The 22,127-nt window shown below is 42.1% G+C and overlaps 1 protein-coding gene across 1 annotated transcript in view; it reads right to left on the minus strand.

The window, feature by feature from the left end:
• Window positions 1-22,127, minus strand: part of LOC141058996 (BPI fold-containing family B member 6-like) — a 78,378-nt gene that overhangs the window by 45,899 nt on the left and 10,352 nt on the right. Inside the window, exons 3-5 of the mRNA XM_073555219.1 lie at window positions 20,717-20,821; window positions 2,451-2,597; window positions 1,749-1,812 (exon numbers count right to left, since the gene is read on the minus strand). Of these exons, the coding sequence (XP_073411320.1) occupies window positions 1,749-1,812; window positions 2,451-2,597; window positions 20,717-20,821 (316 nt within the window). The remainder of the gene's footprint in view (window positions 1-1,748; window positions 1,813-2,450; window positions 2,598-20,716; window positions 20,822-22,127) is intronic.

The following is a 22,127-nucleotide window of genomic DNA, read 5'->3' on the forward strand; positions in this document are numbered from 1 at the left end:
TGCTCGTTGTCTATATTGAGTGTGGATCCTTCCCTTTGTGAAACCTATAGATAAAATAGAAAAAAAGAATTTTAAGTAAAACTGAAAAAAAATTGTATTACAACTCTGATGAAAAGACTGCTTACACCCCGTCTTTCCTCCTGAGACACATGAACCCGACGACCCTGGGAAGAATCATTTCCACTCTCCTGCTCTTCATCACTGGAAGGTACCTGTAAAAAAATTACATGATTTAACACATGTGTAGTATTGCCAGTCAATACTTACCAATCAGTATAGCAAATGTGATTACATAATCTTTGTCGGGTCCACCCGGGGAAGAAGTCAGTTCTTCACTTGAGGACATTTTGAATAGCAGGCAGCAGTCAAGTGAAACACTACAGAAAAGAACAGAGAAGAAAAATTAAACTTGTAAAGATCCAAAAACAATGTACACAAAAAACATTGACACCAATACTTACATTACAGGCAGTAGTCCAACAGCACAGAAGTCAGCACATGCCAGGGACAGACGGCAGCACCAGGAGACAACCACAGCACCAGAAGACAACTAGGAGACACCCACTGCACCAGAAAGTGAACCAGTCTACAAGGAACAGAAAAAGCATTGAGAGAGACAGAGAATTAAAAGCTTCTATACCTACATAGACAGTGTTGGCATCACCACGACAGAAAGCAGCACCAGGAGACAACCAGGAGAAAACCACTGCCCCAGGAGACAACCAGGGGACACCCACTGCACCAGAGAGTCGACCAGTCTACAAGGAACAGAAAAAGCATTGAGAGAGACAGACATTTTCAAAGCTTCTATACTTACATAGACAGTGTTGTCCTCACCACGACAGAAAGAAGCACCAGAAGAGAACCAGGAGAAAACCACTGCACCAGGAGAAAACCAGGAGACAACTACTGCACCAGGACAGTCAACACATCTAAATGTAATAGAAAAAAAATAGTATAAAGTACAAACAGCAGTGAGAGAGACAGACATTTTCAAAGCTTCTATACTTACATAGCCAGTGTTGTGGTATCATCCAGAGTCCAGAGAGTTATGACCTTGCAGTGTCCACACTTCCTTTTATAGAACTATCAATTAGCAGGTGGTTGAATCTCTTTCTGGACCAACTCATTAAAATTACGCATGCGTATTTAATGCATGTGCATACGCATGTCCTTGTGTATGCATGCGTTCCCATAGACAGCAATGCGTTTTTTGATGCACTCATCCGCATGCGCATGACTGCGCATATTTGACAGATTTTTGCTGCTTCCAAAAATGCAACATGTTGCGTTCACTGGACCCCGCCACACACCAAAAAATGACACATACATACCCTGATGCATGCCAACTGATTCAAAAGCATGCCCCTGCGTACACCATGTTAAAGATAGGTACACATGATGCATTCGGATTGCGGTGGATGAAACGCTGCGCACACAGATGCAAATGTGAAACCAGCCTAAGAAACACTTTTTTACAGTGGAAGTAAGGAATGAAGGTTCCTATTGAATAGTATGGCCACATACTGCTTGAGACTGGCAAAACAGTGCTGACAGTTCTCAAGAGGCATGATAACACCTGGATAATACCCACAAAAAGAGACAATATAGCTGAAAGGTCCTCCTTAAATATGTCTAAAAGGTTGTGAGTTTGTAAATGTGAAAATTAAATTTTAAAACCTTTTATTTTACAGATAATATACAGTATATTTGTCAAATATGTACTATCCATCCATGTATTAACTTACTGTAGTAGGCAAAAGATTTTTAAGGTTTTTATCCAAAAAATTATTCATCACATTTGGCAAAATGCTGGAAAATGAAAACGAAAATTATTAAAAAAGTCATAACAATAAAATCACAAAAGAATTTTGAATTTCAGATATGTATGCATTTCCATGGGTCTATTTGGGTATGTATGAAGATTATCCAGAGCCATCACCAAGGTGAAGTGGCATTAAAAGAACCTTTCTGTAACTCACTGTTATGCACAAGTGGTAGTAAACGTGGCGGTAAAGGATCTAACTATGAAAAAACTGCACAAACCCCACTCGATTCCTGTATACACTATAGTATCGACCTGGTTAAACCCTGCAGGTAGAATTAGAGCAGACAACTTGGACCTGATTCCCTGAAAAGCCGTCGAGTGTATCACATACCTCCAAAGGAACCAAGGGAGAGTGCAGTGAAAAAAGATACCCTGACTGGCCTAGATTCTCTGAAGTAGGACTAGACTGCCAAGCAGAATTCACTGAAGACTATCACCAGCAGAGAAGACCAGCAGGGGGAAGGATTACATAGTAGCACCTGCAGTGTAATAAAACAGGCTAGATAACAAATGAAAAAGATGTTGTCCAAAGGGAATGGGCAAAGGCAAAAGGTAATCCGCATCCAGACAGCGTCATAACCGGCTTTGGCCCTGCAGACCGAGACGTCGATAGAAGACTCACCCTCTTGGAAGATTGGCTTCAACATTGATGATATTGGTTTTACATTCCACTTTGACGAACGTCGGACAATCTATGTTCTCTTTCTTCAAACTTGTATTTGTTATAATGTCCACTTCAATTTTCATGACTGTTTTTCCACCCAAGAAACTGTTAAATTATAAAAATACACTGGGAAGTTGTGTGTGGAAATATATTTAGGCCTTTCTTTAGGGGTGTGCATCTGTTTTGTTTGAATAAGACTTATAAATTCATTCTGCCAAAGGGGCTGCGTTCCATTATTTGGCAATCATTGGCAGTGTACAGTATAATTATCTTTATATTAAGCGATTTTCATTTTTGCACTTTAGTTTTATTTTCTCCCCTTCTTTCATGAGCCATTTCTATTTTATTTTTTCATCTACATAGGTATTGCTTTTTTGTGTGAAATTAGTTGTCGTTTTGAATAGCATCATTCGCTTCACCATTTAATGTACAGAAAGGCATCTAAAAAAAATTCCAAATGGATTGAAATGGTGAAAAAAAAAATTCATCTTGCTTTTTAAGTTTTTTTCATCTTGTTTTTTAGGTTTCAATTTTAGTGTTCATAGTGTGGTAGAAACAACCTAATAACTTGATTCTGCAGGCAATACATTTAAGGCTATACAAAAATAATACATATAACTTTTACTGCCATGAAAAAACCTATGGTTTGTGTTACCATTTTCTGAGACCTTTAACTTTTTTTTTCTTTAACTTTTTTTTTCTCTTGATGGAGCTATGTGAGGGTTTATTTTTGGTGTGGTGAGCTGTAGTTTTTATTGGTATCATTTTGGGGTCAATATGTTGCGATCACTGTTTTTATGGGGAAGTGCGGTAACTGAAAAAAAATTCCTGATTGCAATTTTTTTTTTACAGTATTTAAGCTGCGGCTACAGGCAGACTTTGGCCAAAACACAGGACGCATGTCCAAAGATTGCTATGTGTATCACATACATACATAGGACGACAATGCAAGTGAATGGGATCACATTGCAACCTCAAGGGTACCATGACCAGGAAAAAACAGTCACAAAATTAATCGTTCGCATTGTATAGCAATGTAGCAGTTATACATAGCAATTTAATGTGTAGCCCTAGCCTTACACTGTGGGATAATTAATTGTATATTTTTATGAATCAAGCTTTTACTGATATGGCATTACTAAATCTTTTTTTTCTTAATTTTTGCATTTAAAAGAGGGGAGTGATTTAATAATATATCTTTTTTAAGCATCTTTTAATTAATTACTTTTGAACTACTTTTTAGTGTACTATATACTCATTGCTTTAGTGTTGCAGCAAATAGTAAATGATTTACATGCAGGCCCTTTGCTGCCATTACATGTATAGATGACCGGATCACTTCATGCATCTTAACCCCTTAATGTCCAATGACGGACACAGTCCGTCATCAGACATTTCCCCTGCTTTGATGAGGGCTCCGGCGCTGAGCCCGCATCAAAGCCGGGACATGTCAGCTGTTATGAACAGCTGACATGTGCCCGCAATAGGCGCGAGCGGAATCGCCGTCCGCCCGCGCCTATTAACTAGTTAAATGCCGCTGTCAAAGCTGACAGCGGGAATTTAAATAGCATTTCCGGCCGCCGGGCCGGAAATTACGTCAGAGCCGACCCCCGTCACGTGATCGGGGGTCGGCGTCATGTTGCCTGGACAACCAGAGGTCTCTATGAGACCTCTATGGTTGTTCCAGGCATATGGCTTTCAGCGCCACCCGGTGGTCGGCGCTGAAAGCACAGCAGTAAATCTGCTACATATGGGCGATCTGCTCATCGCCCATATGTAGCAGAGCCGATCGGGTTGCGCAAGCTTGCGAGGCTATTGAAGCATGCCAAAAGTAAAAAAAAAAAAATGTTTAAAAATAAAAAAAATTTAAAAAAACATAAAAGTTCAAATCACCCCCCTTTCGCCCCAATCAAAATAAAACAGTAAAAAAAAAATCCCACATACACATATTAGGTATCGCCGCGTTCAGAATCGCCAGATCTATCAAATAAAAAAAAGCATTAACCCGATCGCTAAACGGCGTAGCGAGAAAAAAATTCAAAACGCCAGAATTACGTTTTTTTGGTCACCAAGACATTGCATTAAAATGCAATAACGGGCGATCAAAAGAACGTATCTGCACAAAAGTGGTATCATTAAAAATGTCAGTCTGGCATGGAAAAAATAAGCCCTCACCCGACCCCAGATCATGAAAAATGGAGACGCTACGGGTATCGGAAAATTGCGCAAATTTTTTTTTTTTTTTAGCAAACTTTGGAATTTTTTTTCACTACTTAGATAAAAGAGGACATAGACATGTTTGGTGTCTATGAACTCGTAATGACCTGGAGAATCATAATGGCAGGTCAGATTTAGCATCTAGTGAGCCTAACAAAAAAGCCAAGCAAAAAACAAGTGTGGGATTGCACTTTTTTTGCAATTTCACCGCACTTGGAATTTTTTTCCCGATTTCGAGTACACGATATGGTAAAACCAATGATGTCATTTAAAAGTACAACTCGTCCCGCAAAAAATAAGCCCTCACATGGCCATATAAACGGAAAAATAAAAAAGTTATGGCTCTGGAAAGAAGGGGAGGGAAAAATGAAAATGTAAAACCAAAAATACCCCTGGTCGTTAAGGGGTTAAGCCAGCGTCACACTAGAGAGAAATACGGACGAGTGAGAGGCGTTAAAAACACGCATTGCACACAGACCAATGATTTTCTATGGGGTAGCACCCATCAGCCATATATTTCTCGCATATACTCAACGGTCCGTGCCAATCGCAGTATGTTGGAATTGTCAGCATACAACGCCCATAGTACACCAATTCAATTCTATGGGTGCACAAAAAAACGCATTACACACGGACCACATGTGTGACTTGCAAGAAATATGCACCCACTGTCCTGCAATTCAGTGCACGATACAGTAAAATCACACTGACAGGTTTAATAAAGAAACTAAAGGATAGATATATACACATAGAAAATATATATATATATATTTATTTTTTCATAGAGTTCTACATAGTAGAATAGCTGCAAAATCAATTGCCAGCTTCTGTAAAATCATTCCCAAACCCAACATGAAATGACACGTGGTTTACATACAGTAAACCATTTCATTTCATGTATTTTTTATATGTCCTTGACTAATAATTAACCCCTTACTGCCATGTGACGTACTATCCCGTCCATGTGACCTGGGACTTAATTCCCAGGGACGGGAAAGTACGTCACAGCGATCAGCTGCTCCCACGTGGTGAGCGCCGCTGATCGCGGCCGGGTGTCAGCTGATTATCACAGCTGACACCCGGCACAACGTGTCAGGGGCGGTCACGGACTGCCCCCGACACGTTCACCCCTTGCACACGGCGATCAAACACGATCGCAGTGTACCGGGGTTAAGGGGAAGCATCGGCAAGGAGGGGGCTCCCTCTGTGCTTCCCTGAGCCCCCCACAGCAGCGCAATGTGCAGCGCTGCTGCGGAGAGCTCCATCCCTGCAGGTCCCCGAATCCAAGATGGCGACGGGGACCTTTGGGGGCCTGTAGGGAGCTGGCTTCCTCATGCCTGCAAAGCGCAGGCAAGGAGGAAGCCTTGTGCAGTGCCTGTGACAGATCGCTGATCTGTCACAGTGATCTGTGATGTGACAGATCAGCGATCTGTCACAGGACAGTGATGTCCCCCCTGGGACAATGTAATAAAGTTAAAAAAAAGTGTAAAAATAATTTTTAAAAAATCGCTAAATAAATTTAAAAAAAAAAAAAATTTCCCTAATTCATTTTTTGGAAATAAAAAAAACAAAACAATAAAAGTACACATATTTGGTATCACTGCGTCCATAACGACCCGCCCTATAAAACTGTCCCATTAGTTAACCCCTTTAGCAAACCCCTTAAAAAATAAAAATAAAAAACGAAGCAAAAAATAATGATTTATTATCATACCGCCGAACAAAAAGTGCAATAACGCGCGATCAAAAAGACGCATATAAATATGCATGGTACCGCTGAAAATGTCATCTTGTCCCGCAAAAAATGAGCCACAATACAGCATCATCAGTGAAAAAATAAAAAAGTTATAGCTCGCAGAATAAAGCGATGCAAAAATAATTATTTTTTATATAAAATTGTTTTCATTGCATAAAAGCGCCAAAACATAAAAAAAGACCTAAATGAGGTGTCACTGTAATGTATTGACCTGAAGAATAAAAAGACTTTATCAATTTTACCGCACGCGGAACGGTGTAAACGCACCCCCCAAAAGAAATTCATGCAACGCTGGTTTTTGTTCATTCTGCGTCCCAAAAATCGGAATAAAAAGCGATCAAAAGATGTCACATGCCCGAACATGATACCAATAAAAGCGTAAATTTGTCCCACAAAAAATAAGACCTCACATGACTCTGTGCGTCAAAATATGGAAAAATTATAGCTCTCAATATGTGGTGATGCAAAAACTATTTTTACAATAAAAAGTGTCTTTTAGCATGTGACAGCTGCCAAATATTAAAACCGCCATAAATAGTAAATCAACCCCCCCGTTATCACCCCCTTAGTTAGGGAAAAATAATAAAACAAAAAAAATGTATTTCTTTCCATTTTCCCATTAGGGTTAGGGCTAGGGTTAGGGCTGAGATTAGGGTTAGGGGTGTGTTGGGGTTAGGGTTGGAGTTAGAATTGGGGGGTTTCCACTGTTTGGGCACATCAGGGGCTCTCCAAATGCAACATTGTGTCTGATCTCAATTCCAGGCAATTCTGCGTTGAAAAAGTCAAATGGTGCTCCTTCCCTTCCAAACTCTGCCATGCGCCCAAACAGTGTTTTACCCCCACATATAGGGTATCAGCATACTCAGGACAAATTGCAAAACAACTTTTGGGGTCCAATATCTCCTGTTACCCTTTGGGAAATAAAAAATTGGGGGCAAAAATATCATTTTTGTGGAAAAAAATGATTTTTTTATTTTCACGCCCAGGCGTTATAAACTTCTGTGAAGCACTTGAGGGTTCAAAGTGCTCACCACACATCTAGATAAGCTCCGTGGGGGGTCTAGTTTCCAAAATGGGGTCACTTGTGGGGATTCTCAATAGTTTAGGTACATCAGAGGCTGTCCAAACGCACATGACACCCGCAGAACATTCCATCAAAGTCTGCATTCCAAAACGTTACTACTTCCCTTCCGAGCCCCGACGTGTGCCCATACAGTAGTTTTCTCCCACATATGAGGTATCAGCGTACTCAGGACAAATTGGACAACAACTTCTGGGGTCCATTTTCTCCTGTTACCCTTGGAAAAATAAAAAAATTGGGGACTAAATGATCATGTTTGTGGAAAAAATACGATTTTTTTATTTTCTTGCCCGGGCATTATAAACTTATGTGAAGCCCTTGGGGGTTCAAAGTGCTCACCACACATGTAGATAAGTTCCTTAGGGGGTCTAGTTTCCAAAATGGTGTCACTTATGGGGGGTTTCCACTGTTTAGGTACATCAGGGGCTTTCCAAACGCGACATGGTGTCCGATCTCAATTCCAGCCAAAGAAGTCAAATGGCGATGCTTCCCTTCCAAGCTCTGCCATGCGCCCAAATAGTGGTTCAACCCCACATGTGGGGTATCAGCGTACTCAGGACAAATTACACAATAACTTTTAGGGTCCTGTTACCCTTGGAAAAATAAGAATTGAGGGTGAAAAGATCATTTTGTGGAAAAAATATGATTTTTTAATTGTACGGCTGTACTGTTATGAACGGGTTGCCGAGGAGGAAATAAAAAACAACAAAGCTAAGTCTCAGAAAACCAAAGAGTTTGGTAACTATGCAGACTGCAGACCCTGATCCTAACACGCAACTATCAGCAGTCGTGGAGCGTTCCTACGGTGGTCCTAGACGCCTCATCACAACCGGAGAACTAAATAAGCCTAAAGCAGGAAAAGAGGAAAACTAACTATCCCAGAGCAGACCCCAAAGGAGAGAGAGCCCCCCACATGTATTGACGGTGAAAAAAGATGAAAACACAAACAAAGACAGGAAAATAGGCTGAGCAAACGATGGGGCCAAACTAACTAGAAAGGACAGGAAAGAAAAGACACTGTCTGCGGTCTGCCAAAAAACCCTACAAAATGTCCAACACAACTGATAGCAAAATTAACCCTGAAGTCACTAGACTTCTCCCACTATATCAGCACTCTGAAATTTTCTGAGACAGAGCAAAAAGAGGCCAATCTAATAAGGGACAAAAAAAAGGCAATTTGGCAAATAAGAGTGGCAATTTAGCACAGCCCAGCCGGGCTGGCTGACCGCACAAAAAACTGATAAGACCAACAAAAGCAAGTGTGAACATTAGCAAAAAACAAACTTATCTGAGAAGACTGGAACAGGGCTGAGTCCTAGACCTGAGAAGCAGACTGAATCACCAGCAACAGGATAGGGCATCAGCTGTCTTATATCCAGTCTGATACACCAGAGATCCAATCACTATCTTCCTCACCAGGTGGCAGATCACTACCACTCAAACCAACCTCACCACCTCCCGTCACCACCAGAGGGAGAACGGAAGGGGAACTCTCAACTGGTGGAGCAGAAAATGAGCTCATAACAGTACCCCCCCTTGAGGAGGGGTCACCGAACCCTCATCCATGCCACCAGGCCGATCAGGATGGGCCCAGTGAAAAGCACGAACCAATTTATTGGCATGAATATCAGAGGCAGAGACCCAAGAATTATCCTCCTGGCCATAACCCTTCCATTTGACCAAATACTGGAGTCTCCGTCTAACCAAACGAGAATCCAATATTTTCTCTACCTCATATTCCATATTGCCTTTAACCAACACAGGGTCAGGAGGTGCTGCCACAGGAACTACTGGCAAAACAAACCTCTTCAACAGTGATTTGTGAAATACGTTATGGATTTTGAACATAACTGGAAGACCCAATCGAAAAGAAACAGGATTAAGAATCTCCAAAATCCTATAAGGTCCAATAAATCTTGGCTTAAATTTTGGAGATGCAACCTTCATAGGAATATTCTTAGATGACAACCAAACCATATCACCCACTTTAAACTGGGGACCAATGGTCCTATGCCGGTTGAAAAAACGCTGGGCCTTTTCCTGAGATAGAGACAATTTATCCACCACTTGGTCCCATATCTGCTGCATTCTCACAACCACAGTGTCCACACCTGGGCAGGACGAAGATTCTACTTGCCCTGAAGAGAATTGACGATGAAACCTAAAATTACATAAAAAGGTGACATCAAGGTGGCAGAACTAGCTCTATTGTTCAGCGCAAATTCGGCCAAGGGCAAAAATGAGACCCAATCATCTTGATCAGCAGATATAAAACATCTTAAATAAGACTCCAAGGTCTGGTTTGTTCTCTCAGTCTGCCCATTGGTCTGGGGATGAAACGTGGAGGAGAAGGATACCTGAATTCCCAGATTGGAACAAAAGGCTTTCCAAAATCTGGAAACAAACTGGACCCCTCTATCGGACACAATGTTCTCAGGAATCCCGTGTAACCGAACCACCTGTTGTAAAAACAAGGGTACCAACTCAGCGGAAGATGGTAACTTTGGGAGTGGTACAAGATGGACCATCTTCGAAAATCTATCACAAATCACCCAGATAACAGTCATTCTCTGAGAGACCGGAAGATCAGAAATAAAATCCATTGAGATATGGGTCCATGGCCTCTTGGGCACCGGCAGGGGCATCAGCAACCCACTAGAACGAGAACAGGGTTTAGACCGAGAACAAGTCCCACAGGACTGTACAAAATTCCTGACATCACGAGATAAAGCAGGCCACCAAAACGACCGACTGACCAAATCTCTGGTACCAAAAATACCTGGATGACCAGCCAATGCGGAGCAATGGACTTCAGACAACACTCTCTTTCTCCACTGGTCCGGAACATACAATCTTCCCATAGGGCAATGCTCAGGTTTATCCTCCTGAAATTCCTCCAGAGCGCGTCTCAAATCGGGCGAAATGGCAGAAAGAACTACCCCCTCACCTAGGATAGCAGTAGGCTCGGTCACATTAAGAGAATCAGCAAAGAAACGCCTAGAAAGGGCGTCTGCCTTAACATTCTTAGTGCCCGGAAGAAAAGAGACCACAAAATTAAAACGCATGAAAAACAAGGCCCATCTAGCCTGTCTAGGATTCAAGCGTTTAGCCGACTCCAGATAAGTCAGATTCTTGTGATCGATGAGGACCACAAATTGATGTCTAGCTCCCTCCAACCAATGTCTTCACTCCTCAAATGCCCATTTCATGGCCAACAATTCCCGATTCCCTACGTCATAGTTGCGTTAAGATGGGGAGAACTTTCAAGAAAAGAAGGCACAGGGATTCATCTTAGAAGTCACAGGGTCTTTTTGGGACAAAACAGCTCCTGCACCAATCTCAGAAGCGTCTTCCTCCACTTGAAATGGAAGTGAGACATCAGGTTGCTGTAAAACTGGAGCTGAAGTAAACCTCCGCTTAAGCTACTGAAATGCTGAGACAGCCTCAGGAGACCAATTCAGCACATCAGCTCCCTTCTTGGTCAGATCAGTCAATGGTTTGACAATACTAGAAAAATTACCTATAAATTTACGATAGAAGTTAGCAAAACCCAAAAATTTCTAAAGAGCCTTCAAAGAAGTAGGCTGAACCCAATCATAAAAGGCCTGTACCTTGGCCGGGTCCATTTCAATAGTCGATGGAGACAAGATAAACCCCAAAAATGAAATCCCCTGTACACCAAAGAGACATTTCGATCCCTTAACAAACAGGGAATTCTCTCTCAAAATCCGAAACACAGTCCAGACCTGTTCCACATGGGAATCCCAATCATTAGAAAAGATCAAAATATCATCCAGATAGATGATCAAAAACTTATCCACAAAGTCTCGGAAAATATCATTCATAAATGACTGGAAGACAGAAGGAGCATTGGAGAGCCCAAAAGGCATCACCAGGTACTCAAAATGTCCCTCCGGAGTATTAAACGCCATCTTCCATTCATCCCCTTGCTTGATGCGAATAAGATTATACGCCCCCTGAGGTCAAGCTTAGTAAACCAGCAGGCACTCTTAACTCTGGAGAATAAATCAGATATCAGAGGTAACGGGTACTGATATTTAACCGTCATCTTGTTAAGGGAACGATAGTCAATACACGGTCTTAATGAACCATCTTTCTTGGCCACAAAAAAAAACCCAGCACCTAAAGGTGACGAGGATGGTCTAATATGACCCTTCTCCAACGACTCCTTAATATAGGATCGCATAGCATCATGTTCGGGTACAGATAAGTTAAAAAGCCGACCCTTGGGAAATTTACACCCAGGCATCAACTCAATTGCACAGTCATAACTCCTATGAGGGGGCAAAGGCGCAGACTTACTCTCACTAAATACATCAGAGAATTCAGCCAGATAATCAGGAATATCATGAGACTGAGGAGAGGTGGAGAAAACAGGAGCGTCCCTAAGAACACACTGACAACCCCAACTCACCACAGACACAGATTTCCAATCCAAAACTGGGTTATGAGTTTGCAACCAGGGGAACCCCAGAACAATAGTGTCATACAAATTATGCAGCACCAAAAATTTACAATTTTCCTGGTGGTCAGGCACAACTCGCATTATCACCTGGGTCCAAAACTGAGGTTTATTCTCCGCCAACGGAGTGGCATCAATACCCCTCAAAGGAATGGGCGTCTGCAGAGGCATCATGGACAAACCACAACGTTTAGCAAAGTCCAAATCCATCAGATTCAGAGCTGCTCCTGAATCCACAAAAGCCTTAGTGGAAAATGTGGACAAGGAGCAGATCAGAGTAATTGCCAAAAGGAACTTAGGCTGTATACTGCCCACAGCAAATGTGTGTGCAAAATGTTTCTCTCATTTAGGGCAGACAGAAATAGTATGAGAGGCGTCTCCACAGAAAAAACACAGCTTATTACGCCTTCTAAACTCCCGACGTTGCGCCCTAGACAAAACCCCATCACATTGCATAGGTTCAGACATTTGTTCAAAAGGTGGCAGCGCCTCCCGTGTATTTTTACGTTCACGTAAAAGCTGATCAACTTGAATGGCTAATGCCATAGAGCCATCCAGACCAGAGGGAACAGGAAATCCCACCATAACATCTTTTACGGTCTCTGATAAACCTTTCTGAAAGAGGGCTGCCAATGCACTATCATTCCATGTAGTAAGGACCGCCCACTTTCGGAATTTTTGACAATATAACTCTGCAGGATCCTGACCCTGGTTTAATGCCAACAGGGTTCTCTCAGCTTGATCAACGGAATTAGGTTTATCATATAACAACCCCAAGGCCTGAAAAAATGCATCCACATTAGTCAGAATAGAATTTTCAGGTGTCAGAGAAAACGCCCAATCCTGGGGATCACCGCGCAGCAAGGAGATGACAATTTTAACCTGCTGCACAGAGCTTCCCGATGAGTTAGACTTCAAGGCAAGAAATAATTCACAATTATTCTTAAAATTCAAAAATTTAGACCGATCCCCAGAAAACACATCAGGAGTGGGGATTTTGGGTTCAACAGCATGTGATTGAGCGAGATAGGCGGAAATTCCCTGCACTTCAGCAGCGAGCTGCTCCACACGATCAGACAATTGCTTAATCTCCATTAAGGAAAAAATCCTCCTACGGCCCCAGAGAAAAAGAGGAAAAATGCATATTAAAAAAAAAAAAATTCTGACACTTTTTTTTTTCCTGCTTTCGAGTATCCTAGAATCTGCGGTATGGCTGGTGATTCTGTTATGAATGGGTTGCCGAGGAGGAAATAAAAAACAACAAAGCTAAGTCTCAGAAAACCAAAGAGGTTGGTAACTATGCAGACTGCAGACCCCTGATCCTAACACGCAACTAGCAGCAGTCGTGGAGCGTTCCTACGGTGGTCCTAGATGCCTCGTCACAACCGGAGAACTAAATAAGCCTAAAGCAGGAAAAGAGGAAAACTTACTGCCCCAGAGCAGACCCCAAAGGAGAGACAGCCCCCCACATGTATTGACGGTGAAAAAAGATGAAAACACAAACAAAGGCAGGAAAATAGGCTGAGCAAACGATGGGGCCAAACTAACTAGAAAGGACAGGAAAGGAAAGACACTGTCTGCAATCTGCCAAACACTCTACCAAAAATAATGTCCTACACATCTGATAGCAAAATTAACCCTGAAGTCACTAGACTTCTCCCACTATATCAGCACTCTGAAATATTCTGAGACAGAGCAAAAAGAGGCCAATCTAATAAGGGACAAAAAAAGGCAATTTGGCAAATAAGAGTGGAAATTCAGCACAGCCCAGCCGGGCTGGCGGACCACACAAAAACTGAAAAGACCAACAAAAGCAATTGTGAACATTAGCAAAAAACAAACTTATCTGAGAAGACAGAGCTGAGTCCTAGACCTGAGAAGCAGACTGAATCACCAGCAACAGGATAGGGCGTCAGCTGTCTTATATCCAGTCTGATACACCAGAGATCCAATCACTATCTTCCTCACCAGGTGGCAGATCACTACCACTCAAACCAACCTCACCACCTCCCGTCACCACCAGAGGGAGAACGGAAGGGGAACTCTCAACTGGTGGAGCAGAAAATGAACTAATAACACTGTACGTTATAAACTTCTGTGAAGCCCTTGGGGGTTCAAAGTTCTCACCACACATCTAGATAAGTTCCTTGGGGGGTCTAGTTTCCAAAATGATGTAATTTGTGGGGGGTTTCCACTCTTTTGGTACATCAGAGGTTTTCCAATCGCAACATGGTGTCCGATCTCAATTCCAGCCAAAAAAGTCAAATGGCGCTGCTTCCCATCTGAGCTCTGCCATGCACCCAAATAGTCGTTTACACCCACATATGGGGTATCAGCGTACTCAGGACAAATTGCACAATAACTTTTAGGGTCCTGTTACCCTTGGGAAAATAAAAATTGGGGGTGAAAAGATCATTTTTGTGGAAAAATATGATTTTTTAATTGTACCGCTGTACGTTATAAACTTCTGTGAAGCCCTTGTTGGCGCAAAGTTCTCACCACATATCTAGATAAGTTCCTTGGGGGGTCTAGTTCCCAAAATGGGGTCACTTGTGGGGGTTTCCACTGTTTAGGTACATTAGGGGCTCTCCAAACATGTCTTGGTGTCCGATCTGAATTCTAGCCAATTTTGCATTGAAAAAGTCAAACTGCGCTCCTTCCCTTCTGAGCTCTGCCATGCGCCGAAACAGTGGTTCCCCCCCACATATCAGGTATCAGCATACTCAGGACCAACTGCACAATAACTTTTGAAGTCCAACTTTTCCTGTTACCCTTGGTAAAATAAAAAAAATTGAACCTGAAGTATTATTTTGTGAAAAAAAGTTAAATGTTCATTTTTTTTTTAAATATTCAAAAAATTCCTGTGAAGCACCTGAAGGGTTAATAAACTTCTTGAATGTGGTTTTGAGCACCTTAAAGAGTCCAGTTTTTAGAATGGTGTCACTTTTGGGTATTTTCTATCATATAGACCCCTCAAAGTGGCTTCAAATGTGATGTGGTCCGTAAAAATAAAATGGTGTTGCAAAAATGAGAAATCGCTGGTCAATTTTTAACCCTTATAACTTCCTAAGAAAAAAAAATTTGGGTTCCAAAATTGTGCTGATGTAAAGTAAACATGTCGGAAATGTTACTTATTAAGTTTTTTGTGTGCCGTATCTCTGTGATTTAAGGGCATAAAAATTCAAAGTTGGAAAATTGCGAAATTTTCAAAATTTTTGCCAAATTTCCATTTTTTTCACAAATAAACGCAAGTTATATGAATGAAATTTTACCACTAGCATGAAGTACAATATGTCACGAGAAAACATTGTCAGAATCACCAGGATCCATGGAAGCGTTCCAGAGCATACCTCATAAAGGGACAGTGGTCAGAATTTTAAAAATTGGCCCGGTCATGAACGTGCAAACCACCCTTGGGGGTTAAGGGGTTAAATTAGGGTTTGTGTGTAAAATTTGGGATGTCTAGGTTTAAAATTAAGGGGTTAATTAGTTGGCAAAAAATGTGTGGGCTCCCGCAGCAAAATCGAAACCAGAGAGGTAAAGCAGGTGAATGAGGGAAAATTGTAATAGCCTTTAGAGAGACCATTGTTTTTGCCCCTCCCCCTTGGCTACAAAAATCTGCCCCCAGACACCCCAGAAAAGGCGCATCTATAAGATGTGCCATTTCTGGCACTTATCCTCTCTATTCCCATTGCCCTGTAGCGGTGGCTAATGGGTTAATATTAATGGGTTAATGTCATCTTGCAATTGGAAGGTGACATTAAGCCGATTTACAATGGAGAGGTGTCAATTAGACACTTATCCATTATTAACCCTAGACTATTAAACGGTTAGAAAACACACACAGATATTGATTAAAAATTATTTTAATGAAATAAAGACACCAAGTTTTTGACAAGATTTATTGCTCTGGTAATCCAAAAATAAACCATTGACCTGTGACAAAAATAAAACAAAAAATCAACCATATCCTTACCTCTCCGCTCCTCAGTCAGGTCCCCCACTGCAATCCATCAGAAAGGGTTAAGTGGTTTACACAGGGACCAGTGCTAATGCAACAGCCCAATGTAAACCACTGCCAGAATGAATGATTTCATCTCTGCGCAGCCTCCCTGGCTGCCTGGAGATTAACTAATTACCGTGGGAAAGTTTCTGCATTTTTTCCCACGCTCATTAGGTCACCTTAGGTAAGCCAGGGGACTCCGCGCAGCCTCACTGACGTCACTGGCTGACCTAAGGTGAACTCATGAGCGTGGGAAAAAATGCAGAAACTTTCCCACGGTAATTAGTTCATCTCAGGGCAGCCAGTGAGGCTGCGCAGACCTGAACTAAGTCATTCTGCAGTAGTTTACAGTGGGGCTGGTCGCATTATCACCGGTCCTCATTGTAAACTATTTAACTCCTTGTGAAGGATTATAGCATGGGACGTGACTGAACGGTGGAGAGGTAAGGATATTGTTGTTTCTTTTTTACGTTTTTTTTGCAGATCATGGATTTATTTTGGAATAGCAGAGTAATAAAAATTTGTCAAAAACTTGGTGTCTTTATTTCATTAAGACTTTTTAATTAATGTCTGTGTGTGGTTTTTAACCATTTCATAGTCTAGGGTTAATAATGGATTGGTGTCTTATTGACACCTCTCCATTATTAATCGGCTTACTGTCTCTTTCCAATCGCAAGATACCATTAACCCTTTGTTATTAACCCACTTGCCACCGCTACAGGGCAATGGGAATAGAGAGGATAAGTGCCAGAAAAGGTGTATCTTATAGATGCGCCTTTTCTGGGGTGTCTGGGGGCAGATTTTTGTAGTCGGGGGGGGGCAAAAACAATGGTCCCTCTCGAGGCTATTAAAATCTGCCCTCACTCACCTGCTTTACCTCTTGGTTGACAAATTACCGCGGGAGCCCACGCAACTTTTTACATCCAATTAATCCCTTAAATTAACACCTACACCTCCCAAATTTTACACACAAACCCTCATCCAATTACTAGTGAAAGACATATAAAAAAAACATGAAATGAAATGGTTGACTGTATGTAAACCATGTGTCATTTCATGTCGGGTTTTGGAAGGATATTAATGAAGCCGGCAAATGTTTCAGCGGCTATTCTGTTATGTAGAACTATATGAAATATAAATATATACCGTATATATTCGTGTATAAGCCGACCCCCCTAATTTTGTCATAAAACTGTGAAAAATTTTTGACTCGCGTATAAGCCGAGGGTGCACAGTGAGTGGCCCCAGTTATGCTGCACAGTGAGTGGCCCCAGTTATGCTACACAGTGAGTGGCCCCAGTTTTGCTGCACAGTGAGTGGCCCCAGTTATGCTGCACAGTGAGGAGTGGCCCCAGTTATGCTGCACAGTGAGTGGCCCCAGTTATGCTGCACAGTGAGTGGCCCCAGTTATCTGCACAGTGAGTGGCCCCGGTTATCTGCACAGTGAGTGGCCCCAGTTTTCTGCACAGTGAGTGGCCCCAGCTTTGCTGCACAGTGTGTGGCCTCATCATATTTCTGCTGCTGCCGCTGCCTCCATTACCAAAAAACAAAACTGTATACTCACCTCCGTCGCTGCCCCCTGCTCATCAGCGTTGCGGGCTCTGCAGTGAATGTGCAGGCAGAATGTCACTGCAGAGGACACAAGACAGCAGAGCACAGGGACAGGTGAATATGCCTCCCCGCTGTTCGTACTCACCCCCGTCATGGCGCTTGTCTCTGCAGTGCAGCCCCCCTGCTTGTTCCATGTTGTCGGCGCTGCTCTGTTCTTGCTTCAGTGGTCAGGAGGTACCGCTCATTAAATATGCGCATATTCATGAGTTTAATGAGTGGTACCACGTGACCGCTGAAGCAGGAAGAGAGCAGCGCCGACAACACGGAACAAGCATGGGGGCAGCAGAGAAGGGTGAGTATGATCTCCGAGACCCCTGCTCCCCCGCAGATCCCCCCCGGTATATGACTCGTGTATAAGCCGAGAGGGGGACTTTCAGCCAAAAAAATAGGCTGAAAGTCTCGGCTTATACACGTGTTTATACTATATATATATATATATATACACATACACACATACATACATACACACTTTGTGCTTTATTTATTATATATATATATATATATATATATATATATATACAGTACAGACCAAAAGTTTGGACACACCTTCTCATTCAAAGAGTTTTCTTTATTTTCATGACTATGAAAATTGTAGATTCACTCTGAAGGCATCAAAACTATGAATTAACACATGTGGAATTATATAATTAACAAAAAAGTGTGAAATAACTGAAAATACTGTATGTCTTATATTCTAGGTTCTTCAAAGTGGCCACCTTTTGCTTTGATTACTGCTTTACACACTCTTGGCATTCTCTTGATGAGCTTCAAGAGGTAGTCACCGGAAATGGTTTTCACTTCACAGGTGTGCCCTGTGAGGTTTAATAAGTGGGATTTCTTGCCTTTTAAATAGGGTTGGGACCATCAGTTGTGTTGTGCAGAAGTCTGGTGGATACACAGCTGATAGTCCTACTGAATAGAATTTGCATTATGGCAAGAAAAAAGCAGCTAAGTAAATAAAAACGAGTGGCCATCATTACTTTAAGAACTGAAGGTTAGTCAGTCTGAAAAATTGGGAAAACTTTGAAAGTGTCCCCAAGTGCAGTGGCAAAAACCATCAAGCGCTACAAAGAAACTGGTTCACATGAGGACCGCCCCAGGAAAGGAAGACCAAGAGTCACCTCTGCTGCGGAGGATAAGTTCATCCGAGTCACCAGCCTCAGAAATCGCAGGTTAACAGCAGCTCAGATTAGAGACCAGGTCAATGCCACACAGAGTTCTAGCAGCAGACACATCTCTACAACAACTGTTAAGAGGAGACTTTGTGCAGCAGGCCTTCATGGTAATATAGCTGCTAGGAAACCACTGATAAGGACAGGCAACAAGCAGGAGAGACTTGTTTGGGCTAAAGAACACAAGGAATGGACATTAGACCAGTGGAAATCTGTGCTTTGGTCTGATGAGTCCAAATTTGAGATCTTTGGATCCAACCACCGTGTCTTTGTGCGACGCAGAAAAGGTGAATGGATGGACTCTACATGTCTGGTTCTCACCATGAAGCATGGAGGAGGAGGTGTGATGGTGTGGGGGTGCTTTGCTGGTGACACTATTGGGGATTTATTCAAAATTGAAGGCATACTGAACCAGCATGGCTACCACAGCATCTTGCAGCGGTATGCTATTCCATCCGGTTTGCGTTTAGTTGGACCATCATTTATTTTTCTACAGGACAATGACCCCAAACACACCTCCTGGTTGTGTAAGGGATAGGAGAGTGATGGGGTGCTACGCCTGATGGACAGGCCTCCACAGTCACCAGACCTGAACCCAATCAAGATGGTTTGGGGTGAGCTGGACCGCAGAGTGAAGGCAAAAGGGCCAACAAGTGCTAAGCATCTCTGGGAACTCCTTCAAGGCTGTGGGAAGACCATTTCCGGTGACTATCTCTTGAAGCTCATCAAGAGAATGCCAAGAGTGTGCAAAGCAGTAATCAAAGCAAAAGGTTGCTACTTTGAAGAACCTATAATAAAAGATATATTTTCAGTTGTTTCACACTTTTTTGTTAATTATATAATTCCACATGTGTTAATTCATAGTTTTGATGCCTTCAGAGTGAATCTACAATTTTCATAGTCATGAAAATAAAGAAAACTCTTTGAATGAGAAGGTGTGTCCAAACTTTTGGTCTGTACTGTATATATATATATATATATATATATATATCTAATAAATAAAGTACAAAGTGTGTATGTATGTATGTGTGTATGTGTGTGTGTATGTCCGGGATAGGCATCGGCACCGTCGCAGCTACAGCCACAAAATTTGGCACAGTCGCACGTCTGGACCCCAAGAGCATCCTAAGCTATGTTGTGAGGCAAAATTTTAACCCCATGCGTTCCAATTCACCAAACAATTTTGCCCCTGTCTACATAATGGGGGAAAAGTGTGTGCACGTCAAGCCCCGCCCCTCATTATGATGTCATAATGCCCCTATCTACATAATGGGGAAACAGTGTGTGCGTATCAAGCCCCGCCCCTCATTATGATGTCACAATAGTTGCCATGGCGACGCTTATGTCATCAAGCCCCGCCGCTCATTTTGATGTGTGATGGGTATATGGGCCCGGGCCTATGGGATGGTGGTTATGTATGACGGGTATATGGGCACGGGACTATGGGATGGAGGATGTGTGATGGGTATATGGGCACTGGACTATGGGATGGAGGATATGTATGACGAGTATATGGGCACGGAACTATGGGATGGCGGATATGTATGATGGGTATATGGGCATGGGACTATGGGATGGAGGATATGTATGATGGGTATATGGGCACGGGCCTATGGGATGGTGGATATGTATGATGGGTATATGGGCACAGGACTATGGGATGGAGGATAATTATAATTTGTTATACAGTAACTAACCACAGTTAGTTACTATGCCCGGGCAGCGCCGGGCTCTTCAGCTAGTATATATATAATATTACATTTCATCTTGTTAAGAAGTTAGGCAGTACAGTACATGGCACACTATAAAGGGAAGTACCAATAGTAAGTGACACATCATTGAGTCCAAGGCTTGTTCTGATTATAGCTTCCCATGTGAAATTTATATTCAAGACACTTTACCTTTTCCCGCTGATTTCTATCTTGTTTGTTACAAACATCTGTATACCAATGTCTGGTATTATGTTCATTGCAATCTTGGAGAATTCAATCTTATCCACCTTTACACTGTGAATAATTATAAATGGTTAGTATCAAGGTCGTTACCAGCTGTAACATATGAAAAAGCATATGATAAAGATGTTTATAGAGTAAAGATCTCATTGATATGACCTCCCTAAACAGCATGTCATCCTCTTAGAACATGAATGGGGAACACTGGGTTATTTCTTCCATGCTCCCTATGCAGATTCTCAGAGAACACATTGCTTAGACACCTGGACCTGTTTTGCACAGACAAAATTAGCTGCTTCGCACTCAATGAATAATTACATCCTGATGTTGGACGTTCTTTGTGGGGGGGAGTTAGCACCCTGTGCTTTTGTCCCATCGATGATGAAAGCAGTCTTGTGTCTCCTATGTAAGGAATATAGCAGACTATGAATCCTGTGTTATGTATGTACACAAGTCCAGTGTCTCCTATGTGATAAGGACTGCTGTACATGTAGCACATTGGAGACACAGGGACAGGCATATATGTCTTCTATGTGATCTAGATACCCCAGTGTCTCATATGTGATGTATGTACACCAGCACTACCCCTTTTTGATTTATACAATGCCTTAAAAAATTAATCATACCTCTTGAAATTTTACACATTGATTGTTGCACTCAAAAACTTAAATGCATTTTATTGGTATTTTATATGATATACCAACACAAAGTAATGAATATTAGTAAAGCGTAAAGGAAATGTTATTTTTTTTGTCAGTATAAATGGAAAATAAATATTAAAAATTTTGACGTGCATTTGTATGCAGACCCCTGTAGGCTGATACCCTTAAATAAAATCCTGAGTCACAAATGGCCTCCAGAAATCACAGAATGAGTATAGAGTCCAACTGATTTTAATTTATTCTTAGTGTAACTACAGCTGTTCTGTCAAGGCCTCAGAGGTTTGTTTGAGAACATTAGGGACCAAACAGCATTGTGGAAAGCAATGAACACACCAGACAGGTCAGGCATAAAGTAATGGTGAAGAGTAAACCACAGTCATATGGCAGGTAGATTTTGCTGAAGTGAGATCATCCCTGCACAAGTAATTTAGTTTATGTTGCTGCCATGGTGGCAATGATGTTATGTAAGACGTTGTCCATTTAAGTATGTGCACTGATAGCCATGCTGTGATTTGCATTTGTGTCTAAAGGTTCTTTTGGAATGCACAAGTCACCAGTCCGCAGCGAGGTACAACCCTCATAGCATACAGCGCAGGCGCGCTCCCTCACTCAGCGGCGTCCAGGAGAGGGCATCTACCGCGCCTGCACATGTATCCCAAAAGCGGCATAAAGCCATCCAGCAATCCAAGGTGCACTGC

The sequence above is a fragment of the Dendrobates tinctorius genome, unplaced genomic scaffold (assembly GCF_039654945.1).
Source record: "Dendrobates tinctorius isolate UK_male_01 unplaced genomic scaffold, ASM3965494v1 ptg000223l, whole genome shotgun sequence".
Lineage (NCBI taxonomy): Eukaryota > Metazoa > Chordata > Amphibia > Anura > Dendrobatidae > Dendrobates > Dendrobates tinctorius.